At 44.3% G+C, this 19696-nt stretch overlaps 2 protein-coding genes across 14 annotated transcripts in view; one reads left to right on the top strand and one right to left on the bottom strand.

The window, feature by feature from the left end:
- Window positions 1–19696, top strand: part of fancm (FA complementation group M) — a 53205-nt gene that overhangs the window by 28626 nt on the left and 4883 nt on the right. For 2 of the 13 annotated variants that reach the window (XM_086126443.1, XM_086126439.1), the window contains exons 14-27: window positions 592–2095; window positions 2539–2600; window positions 2880–2942; window positions 3031–3123; window positions 3265–3430; window positions 4025–4131; window positions 4462–4871; window positions 5124–5217; window positions 6532–6856; window positions 7049–7346; window positions 7470–7620; window positions 8875–8974; window positions 11502–12315; window positions 19032–19073. In XM_086126443.1, the coding sequence (XP_085982569.1) occupies window positions 592–2095; window positions 2539–2600; window positions 2880–2942; window positions 3031–3123; window positions 3265–3430; window positions 4025–4131; window positions 4462–4871; window positions 5124–5217; window positions 6532–6856; window positions 7049–7346; window positions 7470–7620 (3273 nt within the window). In that variant the 3' untranslated portion in view covers window positions 8875–8974; window positions 11502–12315; window positions 19032–19073. Of the gene's footprint in view, window positions 1–591; window positions 2096–2538; window positions 2601–2879; window positions 2943–3030; window positions 3124–3264; window positions 3431–4024; window positions 4132–4461; window positions 4872–5123; window positions 5218–6531; window positions 6857–7048; window positions 7347–7469; window positions 7949–8469; window positions 8568–8874; window positions 8975–9904; window positions 9991–11501; window positions 12316–14756; window positions 18067–19031; window positions 19074–19696 lie in introns of those variants that run through there. The other 11 variants (XM_086126442.1, XM_086126444.1, XM_086126450.1 and 8 more) reach the window with 11 other exon arrangements.
- slc25a29l (solute carrier family 25 member 29-like) lies at window positions 9267–17706 on the bottom strand. The gene is made up of 4 exons (XM_086126464.1): window positions 17559–17706; window positions 16365–16408; window positions 13411–13494; window positions 9267–12268 (listed from the first exon to the last, which is right to left on the bottom strand). Exons 1-4 carry the CDS (start codon window positions 17590–17592, stop codon window positions 11498–11500), a joined length of 933 nt encoding a protein of 310 aa, XP_085982590.1. The 5' UTR covers window positions 17593–17706; the 3' UTR covers window positions 9267–11497.

Genomic DNA, 19696 nt, shown 5'->3' with positions numbered 1-19696 from the left:
AAATGAAAGATCTCTTACTATGTATAATTGTTGTTTGCAGCGATATAACAGCACTTCCTCACACTGGGAGCTGTTTTACTTTTGAGCATTATGAATATCACTGCAAACAGGAAGTAAGGCCCCGTTGACTTTCATAGGCTAATATTTGGTTTTAGAACACACCTGATACTGCTATCTTTCGACCACCATGAGCCCCCGTCCCCCCCACCCCCACCCCACCCTCACCGTTCCAAGCTGCTCTGTCCTCACAACGGGCAGCTCCCTCCCACTGTTTACTGGTTCATTGGCACTCTGCTGTGCCACTCTCGACAGATTAATTCCAGGCCGTATGCTTTGCAAGCATGATAGATATTTGGCAATGATCGGATGGGTTCACAATCAGACTTCGCAAATCTCATTCAACCAACAAGACGGAAATGGAAGCCTTGTGTCAAGGAACACTTTCTAATAATTTCATCCAGTGTTGTTTGTGGCTTCGTCGACTTTCAAGCAAGATAGCTTCTGCAAATAGCACATTTACCAAGCAGGTGAATTCAGCGTGGTGAAAAAAAACTTGAGAGGTTAATTGTATTCACATGTGCTTCTCCGCAGGACTACTGTGCTTATGAGCAGGAGCTATCGACTTATCTGAACCAAGCTGACACAAACGGCCATCTGAAAAAGATAACGAAAAACGCCTGCTCCAAAACCGTCAGGCAACCAGCGGCCGGTTTGGAACTACGACAAAGGAATGAGGAAGCCAAGAATGAACAGAGATTAGCTGATGAACTAAGGCCTCCTATTTTTCCGTCCTATGCATCTCAGTTGGACAACGAGGAACCTGTACTCGATGAAGAGGTCCTAAAATTAGACTCCCCAGACACTGAGGAGGTGCTGATCAATAGGGACAGTGAAGAAGACGTTGAACTTCAGGCCATGTTCTATCTCCCCAAAGTGGATGCCCGTCCTCCCTCTTCTGGTATCCCGAGAAGAGATGAGAACCTCAAAGCCATCTTGGCTAATGTGGCTGAGCTCCTGTCTCGATCACCGCCACCTCAGGCGGATTTAGACATATTAACGGTGGACTCAATGTGCCCTCCTCTTCATGATCTTCCTCTGGCGTTCCACAGCAACTTCACCTTGGATGTCGATGAAGATGATGAAGTCGTGGTGATTCATTCTGATAACGACTGTCCTGAGGCGATGTTGGATGTATCTGCAGGAGATGAGGAGAAATTCCGTCAGGAACTGCAGCCTGCTAGTAGTCCAACCTGGGATGAGGTCTTTGAGGATCAAGACGCAAATGAAGCCCGAGAAGCTAATAACCATGAGCAGTGTTTTGATGCAGGAAAAGGAACATCGGCGGACTCGAAAGCAAATGCGCAGCCTGCGGCGGAAGCCCACCTGATGGACGACAGCATGGACCTGTTTGGAGATGATGAAGCCTTCCTGCAGATGACCATCCCGGACGTCCGCACTCGCGAAGACGGCGGTGTCGCACCCCGGACTTCCCCCAGTGTGGAGGGCATCGCAACCGGCGCCATGCACATGTTGGCTCCCTTACAGACGCGTGACGCAGGAATAACACAGGCAGCAGCATCGCCTAGTTGTTCACCGATGTCAAAGCAAACGGGGAGAGGTTCTCGTTCTCCTACAGTGTCAAAAAGTGCCGAGTCGTTTGACAACTTGGACTTTGCTGTCAACTTCGACCTTGGCTATTCCCTGGAGGACTCAGAGGAGGAGGAAGACGGGGTGTCATTGAACACTACCTCCCCGTGGCCTCCACCTTTCCAGCAGGAGACCTCGCCACGTGCATCCGTTCATTCCTCCACGCCTTACAGTTTTCACAGACCCACTGCACTTTCATCCCACACCCTGTCCACGTTCTCCACACCTCCGATTCTCCCGGGGCCGGCAAGCCCTCATCTCGCATCGCCGTTGACATCCAAAGTGGGCCCGCTACCGTCTCCTGCAGCATCACCGCATTCTGCCGGCCCTCGCGCGGTTCGCCTCTCTCTCAGTACACTGAAGCGGAGACGACCAGAAGGTGGGCCAACGTCGGCAGTGGAAACGCAGGACGAGTGCGTCATTGTGACCGATTCTGACGTTCATCAAGGTTTGTTTGCTTATGCTGAGGCCTTCGAAGTTGTTTCCTGATATAGTTGCCAGGGGGTGCTTATTGAATCAACCACTGTGAGGACCAGGCATTGAGTCAGGATAAGAAAAAGGCCGTATTTTCCTCCTGGGTGGGGTTGTGTATTTACTCAACCGCAGAGAACGCCAAGTGTCACTTGGCGCTAAGACGACTGGGATAAAGCTTAAAAGTAATCGTATTTTGTTACATACAGTAGTGGCTGCGGGCAAGATCATGCGTCACTTTAAGAATTTATACAGGGCATATATCAAGTCTCTTCACAATTTAACAAAACGTCAATAGTAGACTTTACACAGATTTGGTTGGCCGGATCGGATTGGCATATAATTTGATTGGCGGTCGAGTTTGAAAGCTTGTGTAATACAGCCATACAAATGTTTCTATTCATTCCTTTTCTTTTATAGCAGAGTGCACCACAGACAGTGATGATGACGTTGTCGTCCATCAGAGAAGACGTCCCAACAAGGTCAATCTTTTGTCGTCTCCGGAGGCAGTGGTCGGAATACGCACGCACATGCACGCGCACGCGCCCAACAAACGGACAGTGAGCAGTTCAGACAGTTCAGGTTGTCATGAGGCACATCCAGTTGTCAAGGCAACCAGCATGTTGGAAGAATCAGTAGTTAGAATCAAACGCATACACACACACACACACACACAGTAGCAGAGCACTTAATTCATTCTGGCAAAGCAAGTAACTCTTTTTATCTGCATGTCCGAAATGTTTTTTTTTTTAATCTTTCAGTCAAACATCTCTGATGCAGACTCGCCACTCGCGAGGAAGAAACGTGTGACTGCATTAAACACGGTGAGATGATCTTCATTCGTCATGCGATGATGTCATCGCATTCACACCTTCGCACATCAGCTGACCTCGTCGTCGCCGGTCTCTCCAGTCTGAAGAAACAGATGATGACGATGACTTCCAGACCCAGCGTGCGCTCGCATGCAAAAGATCGATACAGCCGGTCCACCAGAGCAACGCCAAGGTGTTACTGACATTTGCATAAGAAGAAGAAACCCGGCAAATGTCACCTTTTCCTTCTTAAATGCCATGTTTTATCATTAACACCGGTGTCAACCTTGGCATCCCCCCCCCCCCCCCCCCATTGTTTGTGTTCCTCTCCAAGCGCAACAAATGTCGAAAGGGGCGTGAGTTCCTGGACGAGGAAGCGGCGCTGTCTGAGGACGAGGACGGGGCGGCGGTTTCGTCCGACGAAGACGATGGAGACGAGCAGAACCGCTCTCTCGACGGCTTTGTGGTGGACAATACAAACCTGTCTCAGGGACTGAATGGTAGATTACCATCGTTACTGACAAATGTATCACGATAGCTGGCCTTTGCGGCTTCAGAAAATGAAAATGGAAGTTCAGGTTCCCCTGTATCAACAAGGGCCAAAACACAAATACCAAAAATGCACATTTGCGGAAATATTTGCTTTTTAACTTCACACTTGATGGTTGGGCAGACACTGAGAGAGTCAACTATTTGGATACATTAAAGAGTCAATGTCACATAAGGCAGTATTTCCTTTTTAAATTTGATTTCCTTAAACCTGTAGATGTAAAGAAATGCTGGTTGCCTCACTGGTCAAGCAGGATTTTTATTTTTTTTTTAAACCCCGTCATGCACCCTGTAACCTAATAACATGATAAGATGTCCATTGTAGTAACCGCTGTCCCTCAAAGGGTTAATCTGACAAAACACTGTGTCAACTGACAAAAATAAACACACATCACTGCCATTTTTTTTCCCGGTTTTTCCGAAGCGGCCCTCATTTGCCATTCTAGTTCATCCCAACGTGTTTGGCCAAATCTCCAATTAATTAAGAAGCTTGTCTTATCACTTTGGTATCCATTCTGACGCTCCCGTCTCTTCTTTTCTATTAGACTCTGAGATGCGCGGGATATACTTAAAGACTGTGAGAAGCCCGGCTGTCCCTGGAAGGTTCAAAATGTCCCACCAACAACTTCATAACACCGATATCTTCTCCCAGGTATCACTGCATACTCGTTTGCATTGTCTCGTGGCATCCAAGAGAAGAGATGTGTCAACACTTCTGTCTTTACAAAGATACGAAGGCTCAGTTTGGATTGACGCATGATGGAACCGACTTCCCCCTAACTCGGTTCCATCTTGTACTACGACGCACAAAGAACAACGGTTACATACTGCTCATTTGTCCTCATAGCATATTTTGGTTCACTACAGGAAAAGTTTTTAAACTTCATGGCGCAAGACTGACATTGAGCGTATTTCTGTTGCTGTCACGTGGGGCAAAATTTCACCCGTGCGTAAAAAAATCGGCCTCCACTTTTGTTTGCAGGTGCCCGAGCAGGACGAAACCTACAAAGAGGATAGTTTTGTGGTGGGAAGCCAAGAGGAGGAGGAGGAGGAAGAGGAAGAAGAGAGCGCAGAAGAAGCCGTGGAGCTGATGCCGGAGGACTCGTTCGTGGACGGGAGGAGGCAATACGCCACGCGACGCCGCGTCTTCTTGCACAAAGCCAGAGCAAAAGCCGACGCTTTGGCGAGTCGGGCAGAGCCGAGAAGCAAGTTTAGTCGTGTTCGCCGCTTGGTCGATTCAAGCGAAGAGGAGGAAGGGGCAGATGTTTTGGAACCCCCGAAGCCTGTCAAGCTTCTGCCCCAACAGAAATCGTCCTCTTCCCTTTCTTCAACCATCACACCCAAGGGGTCATTGCTCAGCAGGGGGCTGAGGGAAGAACTCCAACCAGAGAGGTAACATCTGAAATCGGGGGACGGGCGCATATGCTTCGCTACAACCATTACGTCGGCAAACGTTTTGTCGATATGGGGTAGTGGATGGAAGGGCTTATCTGCTCTGCTCCAATTAATCCATCCATCCATTTTCCGATCCGCTTTATCCTCACAAGGGTCATGGGTGGAGCGAAACGCTCACAGAGCATTATTGCATTCGGCAGGAAGCATCCGATCATGAACACGTCAGGTAATGCTTGCTTCCTCTTGCAGGAGTCGTCAGAGGATAGAAAATGAACATGCCCTGTCGGACCAGCTGGATTTTGAGACGGCCGAGTTATGTGATGCATCTAAGACAGAGCCACAGGTACAGAATAACCACCCTGAAACAAAAGAAAATCCAATTATCGTATGTTTTAGATGATAAGTAACCTTTTTTTTTTTGGTTTGTTTTTTAAATACGTTGATGCACCATGTAGAAATTAAAATTAGAGCTCGGGCTCGCAAACCAATATCACCATTGCCTAATCGAATGCTCTCCGGTTGCATTGGGAACTTCCCTTTCTAACCACTGAAACTTTTTCCTTTTTAGTTTAAAATTGCTTCCCTTAACGAGACTCTCGCATCACATTAAGCTGAGAGGTAGAATCCTTGTCGGTTATTACACCTTTTTTCTCATAAATAGTAAATCCTTGTTGGAGCAGCAAACGAATCACATACTGTATGTCACACATTGGTTAGCATGACTACATTTGACTTTTTTTTCTCCCTCTATATTCTTTGGCAGTTGGCAAATGTGTATGGTGCATTACAGCCACTTCTTCTTTAGCATGCAGCCTGTGCCACAACAAATATTCACTAATATGGCACCGAAAGGTGCAATAACTTGACCGGAATTCTACCCGGGGGTTTTCAAGTTTCGAATCCAAGCTCGACTATTCTTGGTCCCAGTTTTTCAAAAGTAAATTTCCCTGAAAAAGGCGATTTATATGCCGGAGCGAGTAATGATCTGGAGCATCAATTTTGTTTTTTGAAATTATTGTCATCTTGACAATATTTTTCTTTAATGTCATGACACAGCTCACAAATACGAGGCAACAAACTGCAGATTGCATCCAACCAGACGTGCAACGGCAGTCCTTAAATAGCATATACAATATATAGAGTCTGGTGTCTTATATAAACGCATGTCAAAATGAGTATGTATTATTAGAGTTACATGTACAGCCTATTAAAGAGGCTTTGCGCATGATAGCTACACACTCTGCTAACTACTCACCAAAATATTCAATATTTTTTCACTTATCCTCCATAATTTGCTGAATAACGTTTTTTTTTGGGGGGGGTGCTCAGGCCATAGAACAGCTTTGGTGCCATCATGTGGCATCTATTGACAAATACAGGAAAGTACAGTACCTTTTTAGGGGTGACATCAATTACTCGTGGATTTTTGCTGTACGTGGCACGACCCAGTCCGCATTTAACTCTTTGATGCACAAATAATAATAACCTACATCAGGATTTTTTTTTATTAGTCTTAAGGCTTGAAAAAAACATAATGGCAGTGGATGGCATCACCCATAAGGGTCCATTGTAGTGGTTGATGCACAATTGTGACATTAAGATTAATTCATATCACATGTGAATAGCTGTCTACTCTAGTAAGCGCTGTCCCTTCTAGGAGCCTACATCCTCCATCCCAGATTCTGTCGGAGTGGTCCCGTCCATCACAGAGACTCCGGTGTGCATTCTGGTGGACGGTCGCTGCCTCGGCGGCGGCGTGGAACTTGTGACCAGCTTACGCCAGCATCATGGCGCCACCGTCCACGTGTGCTCGCTGGACAGCAGCTACTTCATTGTCAGCGTTCGCATGGCCGTGGAGAGGCATGCCCAGTCAGATCTGGCGTCCCTGCAGAACCGCAAGCGGTTGGCGGAGAAACTGGGAAGCGTGCAGGAGCGCTTTGAGCGCGTTTGTTTGATTGTGGAGAAGGACAGAACCAAGCCAGGTCAGCCTCACAAGTGTATTTTTTTTATGGTTCACATCACACTTCTTGAGGCAAAAACACCTACTATCAAACAATGTGATGTCATATTTTACCAAAGACAAGAAAAATAATAAGATCATTCATATGCTGTACTTTGACTGTTTCAAGATGCCCCCATGACCATAACAGTCCGACAATGTTTCTGCGTCCCAGGTGAGGTGTCTCGTCCCTTCCAGCGCACGCGCTGCTACGACACTACCCTGTCGGCGCTGGTGCGGTCCGGCGTGCGGCTGCTGTGGAGCGATGGACCCCAACAAAGTGCCACCTTGCTGGTTGAGCTGGCGCAACTGGAACGGCGCAAGGGGCAGGCTATTACCCCGCCCTCTCCGGACCTGAGCGGGCAGCACGAGCAGCAGGACCTTCAGTTTTATTTGAGCCTGCCCGCCGTCAACTACGTCCACGCGCTCAACATGAGCCGCCGCTTCGGATCCGTTGCCCAGCTCATCAACAGGTTAAATTCTTCTTTCTTTTGAAGATCTTTCAAATACATTTAAAAAGTAGCAACAAACAACAACAATGTAGTTAGCCTACTCTAGTTGTCGGTGTCTTAAACAGTGCGGTTTTATGTGTTCAGCTCAGTGGAAAGCCTGGAGCGTGGAGGCGGCATGAGTAGAGCGAGGGCTGAGGAGGTTTTCCGCTTCCTGCGTTACAACTGCGACGACTCCTTCCTTGTGGACAAATCAGGAAAGTCCCGTGAGACGGTGACGCACACTCTCAGGATCTAAGTACTTGGATTTTGTTTTTGTCTTTATTTTCCGACAGCTGTTGCTTTCTTACTCATAGAGTGAGCGGTCGTTTGCACCTCGAGCGTCATCAGGATATAAGCTCAAAACATTTGCACAACAAACTTCTTACTTCACTTAGTTCGGTAACAGGCATACTATTTATTTTATGGAACTTTTTAAAATGTTGGAAGCAGCTTGTGCTGATAGGAACTCAACATGTGGCATTAAAATTTGAATATTGGTCAAAAAATGATTATGTTTACAGATATTACAATGTAAATTTCAATCAATGTTAAAAGACTAATAAAAACAGATTTTTTAAATGCCATTTATGTATTGGATTATATCACTATGTTTTACTGGGTTATTGTAATTAGATTTTGTTGCTGTCCAAGCCAACAAAATGATCATAAAAAATCCTGCTGTATTTCCCGAAAAAAACTATTACTCCGATATGAAATAACACGGGTTTAAATCAATACATACAATGGCTTGCGAAAATATCCGCCCTCCTTGAACTTTTGCCACAATTCAGACTTGCATAAAAAATATAAAAGATTTTGTTGTGAAGAAACGTGGGACACAATCGTGACGTGGGACAAAATGTATTTGGTATTTTAAGCTTTTAAACAACTATGCCCTGCAATTTGAATTTTATTCTTATTTTAGCTTGGTAAGTGATAGACTACAGTGAAGCGACTTTTTCTGTATTCTTTTTGTCCACCAGATGGCACTCTTGATTTCCCATTCAAATCATCTACAGCCACATTTCATGCCATGTATTGTTTTCTGACACGTTGCCTTGCTCGTCAAGTAACTGTGATCTGTCTGTCTATCCTCTCATTGGAGCATTTCATAAACCGAGTCACCGCTGTAATGACCGACACAATTTCCTTGTCCAGTGGAACCCTGCACAATTGCGCTTCAGTTAACTACGTAACTTACAGGTGATTCATTTTATGACTACATATCATGAGGTTGTTTTTTTTTTTAATCAATTAAGCTGATGATTATTTTCCCCATGAATCTCAGTTACAGGCTCTAAACGATTATCTAAATAGTTGTCAGTTAAGTTGTTGCTCAGTTGTCTCTAATTGCAACATCATTGTATGCATACAGTGGTGCCTTGAGGTAGGAGTTCCTTACAATCGGTCACTTGTTTGATTATTTTGTACTTACAAGCAAAAATTAACGATACGTGATCACTTCAAACCCTCGTTCCGCCACCGTCAATTCACATTGGTTTCCTTGCAGCGGAAGGACAATACTGTATCAGTTGGTGGCTGTAATGTGACACTGTGCTGTTTTGCCAACTGCTAATAGACACCAAAGAAGAACAAGGACAATACATGAGGTACGGTCGTGGTTTGTGCTCACAATTTCTGTGTTTGCAGGTTATGTGGACCGAAAATATGGCGGTTCCTATTACAGTGCAATACCGTTGATTGCATTTGTTCTTAAAAAACTGATTTTCATTTTTGTAGCTGGAACGTACTGTCATAGTTGCATTTCTGTTGATTTAAGATAAGGGTTTTGAGATAAAAAGTATGGTCGTAGAACAAATTAAATGTGTCTCAAGGCCCCACTGTATATATAACACACAATCTCGTGATAGTCATGAACCCCCACCCCCCAAAAAACATCAATTCAACAAGAACGTGCCTTTTATTGGCAATCAATGACACATATAACAGCATTTCAGCACATATGACATTGTAACAGAATTTGTATTCAAAATGGGCATAAATAATCTAGTGAGAGAAGAGTAGAAAAATAAGTCGGATTTTCACAGAGATGTGTTTCATTTAACACCAGCACCCTGCTTCGACACATGCCTTGCAATCCTTTGGGTTCGACCAGAAAAGAACTTTTTTTTTTAAGAGACATTCAAGACTGCCGTTACACATTCTCTGCATCGGCCGTTTGGTTTCTAATTTACACTGCAGTGGGATGGTGATAGTCTAAGCATTGTCAGGTGCAACCTCCAAAAACAAAACTTAGACTAGGCTTCATCAGGATTTTTGTTTGTTTGTTTCCTTTTCTCTGGATTTTTTGATTGGGCATGATCACAGGAAGGGTACCAGTGATGGAAGGAGTGAGCAGAAACTGGACTTGACTGCAATGAGAAAGTCCGCTTGCTCCGTACAATGAATTGATACAGTTACTTATATCTCAATTCCACCATTTTGACGAATGCAAATATACTTTTGAAACACTATTCCAGCAATAACCAGCAAACACAAATTGGTAACAGCATCGCTCCAACTATTTTCTTTCTCAACAGTTGATTAATTCGGAAGCCGAGTCGCTCATTTCCTACGAAATTCAGCCAGGACCAGATCGTTTTGGCCTTTGGGGGTTCAAAAGGAGGTATTAGAAAAAGACACAACAAAAATGACATGGCTGTAAGCTCAGAACACAAATGTCATATTTTCATGAATGTGCAGTAAGTGTGATAGGTTTACATATTTGGAACCGTCAGAGGTGGGAGTCTCAAGTCATGACCTTCGTGTTTTTCCAGTAACTGGCAGAAATAAAGCAAATCGGAAATCAAGTAATATTGTTTAATCTGTCACATTTCCTGGTTCGGTTAGAACATGAATTTGAAAAGTCCTTTTTATCATGCGGAACAGTTAGATGTGTGTTTGAATGTTTACCAGGGGTGCCCATTACGTCGATCGCGATCGACCAGTAGATCAAGGACTGGTCCCAAGTCGATCCGAGGGGTGTTGAGGGGGAAAAAAACCCAAAACATTTCTGTCTCTGCATGTTAGTAATATTTTTTTTTGTTGATGCACACTGCACCCTAATCATTCAATGAGTCTGTTTCACAAAAAGTATTTTAAAAAAGAAAATAAAGTAGGTCATCTTTCACCTACAGTGACGTGTGACTGCATCACTGGAAGTTGTTAGCGCTCAGCAGTTGCAGCTTGTGATCAGAGTTGTTGCGTTGCATCTTTTATTGCTATTATTCTCATTCAGAGTACGTTTTGTACAATTCACCGAGGGGACGGGCAAAGAATGGGAATCTGGAGGGCTGAGAGAAGCATTTTAAAAGCGTACGTGTGAGCTACGATTGTTAACAGGCTTCCTAAGTGCGTCGCTTGCCTCAGCGTCAGGCTATTGCCCATCATGGCATGCGTGTGTACGTGCGTGCGTGTGCGCGCTAACGGGTCGATCGCGGCAGGTTGGTCGATCGAAAAGTAGATCTTCGGTCAAAAAAGTTTGGGCACCCCTGGTTTAGACAATGTCAATGTCATCATGGCATAATAGGTTAATCGGGAAAAGCCCCCCAAAACCAAGTGCGCTGACCACTACTTCACTGGAGTAAAACATTTTTCATCAAACGGTGTCCAGCTAAACCCGTTTTGATGCACAATGAAATGTTACTTCTCTTAGTTGGCTTGCGAACAAACAGACGCATTTGATGGCAAAGGAAGATTTCCAAACATAAGGATGAAAATTTTGACTTGACAAAGTCTTGAGTTTTTTCTTAAAACCTAAAATTGGGAACTTAGGTTTCACTTGAGTCACCCACCTTTGTTAACCCAAAAATAACAAAAAGTGTAGTGTGGAGCGAGACAAAAACAAGCTGGTAGTTTGACACCGCAAAATAAGTCTGATTAAAGATTGAACATCAAAGGCGGCGTACATGAGAACAAAGCAGCCTTTTCACATGATACTCTGCATCAGAGTACCGGTAAGTCCTGTAACCACATTGGGGCTCTATTGTTGAATGAGCATTAAAAAAAAAAAAAAAAATACAAAACAGACTATATATGTACAAGTGCAGTTTTATCTGACTCACCGATAATTCTTAAATATTACACCTGTCTGATTTGTAGTGATAATGACTTTCTGCTTGGCGTGGCTGAGCTCAGATGCTGCTGGCCTGGGCCTGCGGCTGCAGCGGCTGCATGGGCGCCACCTGCGGGTCGGGGCCCGTCAGGATGCACTCGTCGTCCTTACGCATGTACAGCAGGAAGAGTGTCACGGTGGCAAAGGTGGTGGCGTTGACCGGAAAGGCCCGGAGCAGCGTGGAGGTGAGGCCGCGGGTGAACACCCTCCAGCCCTCCTTGCGCACGCTCTTTCGCACGCAGTCGACGATGCCGTCGTAGCGGTGCACGCCGCCCACGCCGTCCGCCTGCAGTCGGGACTTGATGACGTCCACGGGGTAGGTGGAGATCCAGGAGGCGATGCCTGACATGCCGCCGGCGAACAGCAGCTTAGGGATCAGGTAGGGATCCTCCGGCTCGCATCCCAGGTGGCGCGTCAGCACGTCGTACGCCAGGAAGTAGACGCCAAAGCCCGGGGTCTCGCGGAGGAGCGTGGTCACCATGCCGCGGTTGATGCCCCGGATGCCTTCCTTGTTGTAGATCCTCAGCAGGCAGTCCAGAGAGTTCTTGTACATTTTCCTCTTGGACTTCTTCTCCCCTGTGCCTTGCATCTGCATGCGAGTTTTGGCCAGCTCCATAGGGCAGCAGATGACGCACTGGATGGCGCCCGCCGAGGCGCCCGCCAGGAACTGGTTCAGAGGCGTGTCGTGGCCCAGCTTGCGCATGGCGTTGCCCTGCACGCCGAACACGATGGCGTTGATGAAGGTGAGGCCCATCATCGGAGAGCCCAGGCCTTTGTACAGACCCAACGTCTGCGGAACAATGGCAGCTGGTTGACATTCAAGGTGGCCTCAACCCGGTAAGAACATCTTTACGCTATTTTACCTTGTTGGCATCTCTCGTGACCAAATTTGCCTAAAATAAGAACTCTTGCTTCTAATACAGTGGTTCTTAAACTTTTTACAGCAAGTACCATGTTTTTTTTTTTTATTGCCACGATACTCCATTATTTGCTTTCCAAGTTTCAAAATCATGACCAACATTCTTTTTTATTTTTTTAAATCATAAAAAGTACATTCTTTCAAAATTGTTCAGCCCTACTTTCGGAATAAAATGTCTGGCTTGTTATGATGAACATGAGGGGACTCCTGCGCACTTTTTGAAGTGGTGTGAAGAGCTTGAGAACCATCGCATTAGATTAGACCATTAAAAATATTTGTCTTGGAGTCTAATCAGCCTATGCAATTGATCCGGTTCATATTCTTCTTCTATGTTAAAACTCATTCACTCCCTAAGACATATTTATGTCTTTTCACACTCCACACGTTCAACCCCAGATACTCATTTTTTTTTTCAAATTTTTTCAAGACTTAGGGTAAAAAGAAAATGTTTTATCAAAAAAAAAAACATTTTCTTTTTACTCTAAGTCTTAATTTTTATTTATTTTTTAAGTATCTGGGGTTGAACGTGCGGAGTGTGAAAAGACATAAATATGTCTTTGGGAGTGAATGAGTTAACCATGAGACCAACAAAAAAAATATTTTAGACATGACCAATGCTGTTCACTGAGTGCTGCTTAATAAATGCATTTTTGTTTTTAAATCCCCATATTTGATCAAATTGATGTATCCCAACGCCCCTCCTTAGTTGTGACCAAACGTAATTTGAATGTTAACATAGTTCCAATGTATACGGACTGAGCCGACTCCACGCGGAGCTTTGAACCTCGTGTGATGTCCAAAACTTAAATTAGCCCCCTGAGGAATGAGGTTCCAGTGGTGGCAGGAGAAGAGACACTTCCACCGCTTTTTAACCTCAATGCCCTCTCACACTGGATGTCTCCAGCGTGCAAGCTGACGTGGCTCGTCACATTGTAACCGGACACCCTAATCAGCAGCGCGGGTGGCCTAGAGGCAAAGTCGAGGGCTGGGATGAAATTTCGAGTCAAGCTTACCGACTCCTGGCGCACAATGGACTGGAAGCAATGTAATGTGCCACGGTAGAGAGGCTTGTCCGCATTTTGAACCTGAAGCCGCACCTGAGGACCAAACCGACTTGTGTAAGCATCATTATCATGATGGCACATCACAATGTAAAACAGTGCTCAAGGAAAAACAAGCAGGCAAACAGGGTAAAAAAAAAACTATTGCATACGTGCAAAATTAGGATTTCTTTTGGGTGTGTGTACATGTGTTGTTTTTTTTTTAGTTATTTATTTATAACAAGTTGTGTACAGCTCAAGACAGGACAAAACGCAGGGGTGTCCAAACTACGGCCCGGGAGCTATGAGTGGCTTTGTGCTGTTGTGTGTGTGTGTGCGTTTTTTTTTTTTAAAGGCCCGCGGCAAATACTAAATATATTATTTATTGCGTTGAAGCCATCAAATATTTTTTCGGATTAAGTATACACCAATTAATCCACAAAAAATTGATTTAGCATTCCACACAAAACGGTGCATGTGAGGCGCAGGCGCAGTGTTTTTGTCATCTTGGTGTTGCCATCATGACATTTCTCTGTCGATGAGTGATGCTTTAAAAGTGGGGCCTAGCCTGGTGAGTGATGTGGGTGTCAGTGAATGAGAATGTAAAGTTGGCTGGCTATTAACTGGCTAACCAGTCTGTGTGTTGAATGACTGTGTGAATTGTAGCCACCAGCAGCTCGTATATGAATGTGTTAATTACGTGTGCGTTTTCTTCCCGCTACCATAAAGCAATTCTAAATGCGCCACCAACTGGTTTTGTAGAGCTTTTTAACAACTAAAATAATAGGAACATTTCTTTGAAGAATACTACTGGCGAATTAAGATAATTCAATTTCAGAAGCAAAAATTGTTTAATCCACTTTCTATAACGCAGTCCGATTTGTAAACCTATCACATGAATGATCCTCAAGTAAACATAGCTTTAAAGGTTTTTTTTTACTACAGTTGCTCTTATTTTGCTTCTGGATGTGGCCAGCTCCCGAAAAGGCTGAAACTATTTGCCCTATCACTTTTGAAAGAAAACTGTCATGTTTGTAGAACTAGCAGTACAAATGAACTAACATACTGCTTACATTTAAAAAAAAAATAAAAATACAATGGTTGATGGATGGGTTTTAGCGCATCGAATGAATTCAAATTGAAGTACCGGTATGTCAAAGTGGCCCTTGCATCATTCCACTTTTTCTGCGCAAGACCCTCGGAGGAAAAAGTTTGGACACCCCTGACATAGAGGGAGAGAAAGAAAGACCTGGACTTTACTTACTAGGTCCCAATTCCGTCGAGAGGTTGTTTATTTCTCTCTCTCATCTACAACACAGTGACACTGTTGCTGTTAAAGACAGCCCCCGCCCTCCTCCTCCAGCACCCCCCCGCTCCAAGCATACATATTCACAGCAAAGTACACAGGAAAGAGCCAGACACCAAGAACGCTGCCGCGTCATCCAGCCACAAACAGGAATGCAAATACTGTATGTGTTTTTGTGTCCTGAAGTTGCACTTGCTTCACTTTCTTCATTCACCGAATTCATGGATTTTGGGGGTCAGACCTATCTGCCATTATTCATCTCGCACCTAACTGCGGATTTCTTTGGGGGGGGGGGGGGGGGGCTATCCGCTGCAACACCTATTCCACATGTTTGTGCTCAGGCCAAAGCCATGTCCAATGTCAAATAATAGTTTCGGCGCATCCTTTGGCAGCTTGTGACTAATGTGAAATTCCAGAAAAATAGAAAGTCAGGAAAAGCACATTGGGAACGCCACTCAAACTGCAACGTCCAAGTCACAAAGTCACAGAAAATAAAAAAAAGATACCTGCTCCAACTTCACCAATTTGCTTCAAAAAAGGCCACACCCATGAAGACATATTTATCTTCATTATTAAATTAACTTATTTATAATAGTTTCACAGATGGCATTGAGGTTGACTTTAGCAAGAATGTATTCAAAGAAGTCACGAAGAAGACCCCATTCGTCCATGATTCAAAATTGGAATTCCAACTAAAGTAGCTGTAGACGGCCAGCCACTCATCACAACTAGTTGCAGAAACCTGTTGCCCTTCTTTCAGCCACATCGGTTGCATTGGGCCTTAAGGTGCTTTTCCGTTCCAGGCTCCAGAAAGGCCTGGGCTCGCTCTGCCCCGGCTTAGTTTAACTTGTCCTGCCCTCCGTTTGCTTCTCCATGACAACAGGAACCAAATCAATGTGGGGCAGAATCAACTCAACTGTGCAAGCCTCCATTGCACACTTGCAATGGGCAGGGTTCTGTCACAAAATTCCACAAGCGGGCGAGTCGCGGACACTGGTTTTGCTACGATTCGGAATATGAATCGCAGTCGCACCAAGTGGCAACGTGGCAAATTACAGATGTTCAAATGGACAGAAGCTTTCACAGAGACAAAAAAGAGAGCGAGACAGCTGGCTGCCACGAAGATATAAAATTACACATAGGTTGTGTAACAATACTTAATCACATTTACAATTGCATATGTATCAGTGGATGAAATATTGAAGCTTGTGGTAAAAATGTTAATGAGAGGCGCGCACCTCGCCGGCTCCAGTCACTTTGAGAGCTCGCTATCATTCATTTGAATGGAGAGTTCACACTCATTAACTAGGCCCCCTCTCTGAGTTACTTCTGAAAAAGAGTCACCACTAAATTGTCCTCAAAAATAAACTAATAAACTGATCAAATGGATTAATTGTCCAACCCTGTTTAAATTCACTTTCTTCTACAATAGTGTCCTGACCTCTCCTGCCTACAACCACAGTGGAAGTCGATAAACGAGGACACCACATCTGTCTTTACTCGTTACCCAGGACAATCTGTGTTTTTGAAGATCTAAATTGAAACGATTTTACAAAACAAACATTGAAATTGGTTTATAATGTCAATGCATGTTCTTGTATGCTACGGACGACACACCCACCTTCACTGTGTCGAACGGATGTCCAACCAAAACACCAGCAGCACCTGGAAACACAATTAAACCCCCCCCACCCCACACACAATTCAATATCATTCATCTTTAGTCTCTATCAGTGTTTATTTGTCAACAAGCATTTGAGTTGACAGTTACCTGTCACTAAATGGAATTTGAAACCATAAAAAAAAAATGAGTCAAATTGGTCCACTATAAAATATATGTAGATGTATTGAGATATGTATCCTTTTTGGGGGAGAGGTGCGCACTGCTATTAATTGCATATATTCATTCATTCATTCATTCATCTTCCGAACCGCTTGATCCTCACTAGGGTCGCGGGGGTGCTGGACCCTAGCTGTCTCCGGGCAGTAGGCGGGGGACACCCTGAATCAGTTGCCAGCCAATCGCAGGGCACACAGAGACGAACAACCATCCACGCTCACACTCACACCTAGGGACAATATAGAGTGTTCAATCAGCCTGCCACGCATATTTTTTTTGGAATGTGGGAGGAAACCGGAGCACCCGGAGAAAACCCACGCAGGCCCGGGGAGAACATGCAAACTCCACACAGGGAGGCCGGAGCTGGAATCGAACCCGGTACCTCTGCACTGTGAAGCCGACGTACTAACCACTGGCCTACCGGGCCGCCCCCCCTTTTTTTTTTTAAATATATATACACACACACACACACACACACACATAAAACTCATTAAAACAATCCGTCGGAACGAAAGACACCAACAGATGGCTATTCCTTTGGGCTGAGCACAAAATTTGCAAATACGTTTTTTTATCTGCAAATTTGAGAATACCGAAAAGTGACGGTGCAGTGCTTGCATCAGTGCTTGCCGTACCGTCTCCCCTCACCGATTGACACTCGTTCAATGATAACTACACAATACAATAAATATGTGACAAAACGGAAGAACCACTCCTGTTGGGTGACAGTCTTGGAATGTAACGTGATGAGTCATTGACGTAATATGAACCTTTCTAGGCTATTGAGCTCAAATTTCCATTATTATTAACTTGGTTTAATAATGTCTCGACGTATGAAAATAACATTTGGATGTAGATTTAAAGCAAAGCTAGCAAGGTTAGCATAAAGCTGTGAACCTGGCTCGCGTGGCAAGGCTAGCGGCAGTGGCACACTTTGGCTAGCCGTCCGCCCGTCGCCACTGCTTTCTTTCTTACCTCCCACGCAGCCCGCGGCGAAGTCGAGTGCCATTCCCTCAAATGTCCAACTTGTTCAAATTGTCACAATAAGTCGACGTTGAAACGACCAAACTGCTTTTACTTTCGCTACAAATTGTATTTCCGGCTGAACTCGAGCGATTGACAAACAATATCCCCCCCTCCTCCAGCTAAGCTAGTTTTGCCCCGTCGCAGTGATGCTGGAGCTCCGCTCGGGGGAAAAAAGTCTTTCGGGGCTAACGTGGACGAAACGTTTTATTTTGCCCTCCACTAAACCTTTTCTATTTCTGTATCTCAAGGGGAGGGAGGACGCGTGTTTGCCCTTTTTAAGGCGGTCCAATCGTGTGTCCGGGAGCAAGACAACTCCCCTGGCCCGCACCGGCCGCCCCTCGCTCGCATTGGTTGCCGGTGGCGAGCAGCGTCCGCTCGGCTTCGAATCACAAGTGCCGGCCTAGAATCAACATTGTTATCGTGGTGGACGTCATCAGAGCAAGATGAGCGCTAAAATGTTAGGCACTGGTTCAAATATGGGTACACCCTGGGTGCTCACGTTGGTTGCAGTGGTGACATTAACGCGCAACGAACGCGCGCGCCCACATACACGCACCTACACAGGGTGCTCACGTTGGTTGCAGTGGTGATATTTACATACGACACACACACACACACACAGCTCACGTTGGTTGCGGTGGTGACATTTACATACAACACACGCACATACATTTAAGGGCTTGTGGAATATTCATGCAGTCTAATCAGCACCTGGATATGATATGGTATGCCACACCTGTACAATGGATGGATTATCTAAAGCAAAGCACAAGTGCTTACTAGCACAGTTTTAGACATATTTGTATAGCGATAGATCATCGAGTGAAGATTAAAAAAATGAGAGCCTTTTAATTCTGTTGGATAAACATTTTTAGAAGCAAGTATTGTAACACCTGAGACCAGTCTCATTTTTAAGGCCTTTTCTCGGGGGGCTCGAGTCCCTAAAGTCTTGGTCTTGTCTGTCTCGGACTGGACAGAACATGCATTTTCCATCAAGATCAACGCTCAAGTGCTATTCATCAACTTTATTAATTAATGTCAGACAACAGATGCATGAATTTTGGATCATTCAAACGTTCAATTATTCTTTTATTTTTTTTTTACGTTCAGCTCTCTCGAGGGTATGCTACAGCATGTGTATCGCATTGAGGTCAGGACTTTACATAATCCTAACAAATGTTAAATGGAAAAAAATGTTTTACTCACCCAAATATTTTTAAAAAGACAGTTTAGCGCTGTCATTTTAATACTGTGATAGCCCATCATTTTTGCACACTGTTATGTCAGAATTTCGTATTGCCCCATGCCCTGTAAATTTCCCCAGTGTGGGACAAATAAAGGATATCTTATCTTATGTCTACTACTACTACTACTTAAAACACTTGACTGAAATAAGTCATATCTTTTCATCTTTTATTATAGATGGGGACAGTCCATTGTGATGCAGTGCAGTTCCAGACCACGGTAAGCCTGTACGATGAGTGCACCTTATGAAATGTTCGGAGAGTGTCCTAGTCTTAATCCAGCTGGGTCAATCTTTCTGTCTCACTGTTTTCTTATGTGCAAATGGTTCACTGGGACGGTGTTAGACTAAATATTTAAAGGTCACCGGGTTTTGGCATAGCTCACTGGCTATGAACCTGAACTTTGAATTAAGTCATGCTTGCAGCAGCTCAGTATGTTATGCTGTCGAGCCAAGAATGGGAATTTAATGAAAGTGTACCATTCCAAATAGTAAAGCGAGCAATGTAAATGAAATATTCAGGGATTAAAGTTTATGAGAAAAAAAAGACAAGATGAGTTGTAATTATATCACAATTATGTTATATTTTATATTTAATAAAATAACGCAAATAAGTAGTCTGAATTTTAAGTGGGGAAAAACGTTTTTAGAAAAGGCAGGAAAGAAATTGTAACTTTTATAAAAATAAGTCAGAGTATGAAAAGAGACAATAAAATCACAATTTTAAAAGAAAGCCAAATTGCAAGAACAAGTCTCAAGTTGGACGGTTAGATTTATGACAATTTGCAATATTGCAAGAATAAAATTTTAAGAAAAAAGTCAGATAAACGATGCAGTAAATCTG

The sequence above is a fragment of the Hippocampus guttulatus genome, chromosome 13 (assembly GCF_054856545.1).
Source record: "Hippocampus guttulatus isolate MCC_2025c chromosome 13, RoL_Hgut_1.0, whole genome shotgun sequence".
Classification (NCBI taxonomy): domain Eukaryota; kingdom Metazoa; phylum Chordata; class Actinopteri; order Syngnathiformes; family Syngnathidae; genus Hippocampus; species Hippocampus guttulatus.
Note: the sequence above shows the minus strand (reverse complement) of the source record. Positions and strands in the feature narration are given on the sequence as shown.

What these genes read in the sequence shown, in the direction of transcription:
- slc25a29l (XM_086126464.1), bottom strand. Translation starts at nt 17,592, where the DNA reads ATGGCACTCGACTTCGCCGCGGGCTGCGTGGGAG. An exon ending in CGCCGCGGGCTGCGTGGGAG is followed by an intron (nt 16,409 to 17,558) that starts GTAAGAAAGAAA and finishes TTGTGTTTCCAG; the next exon opens with GTGCTGCTGGTGTTTTGGTT. An exon ending in CCATTGTGCGCCAGGAGTCG is followed by an intron (nt 12,269 to 13,410) that starts GTAAGCTTGACT and finishes ATTGTTCCGCAG; the next exon opens with ACGTTGGGTCTGTACAAAGG.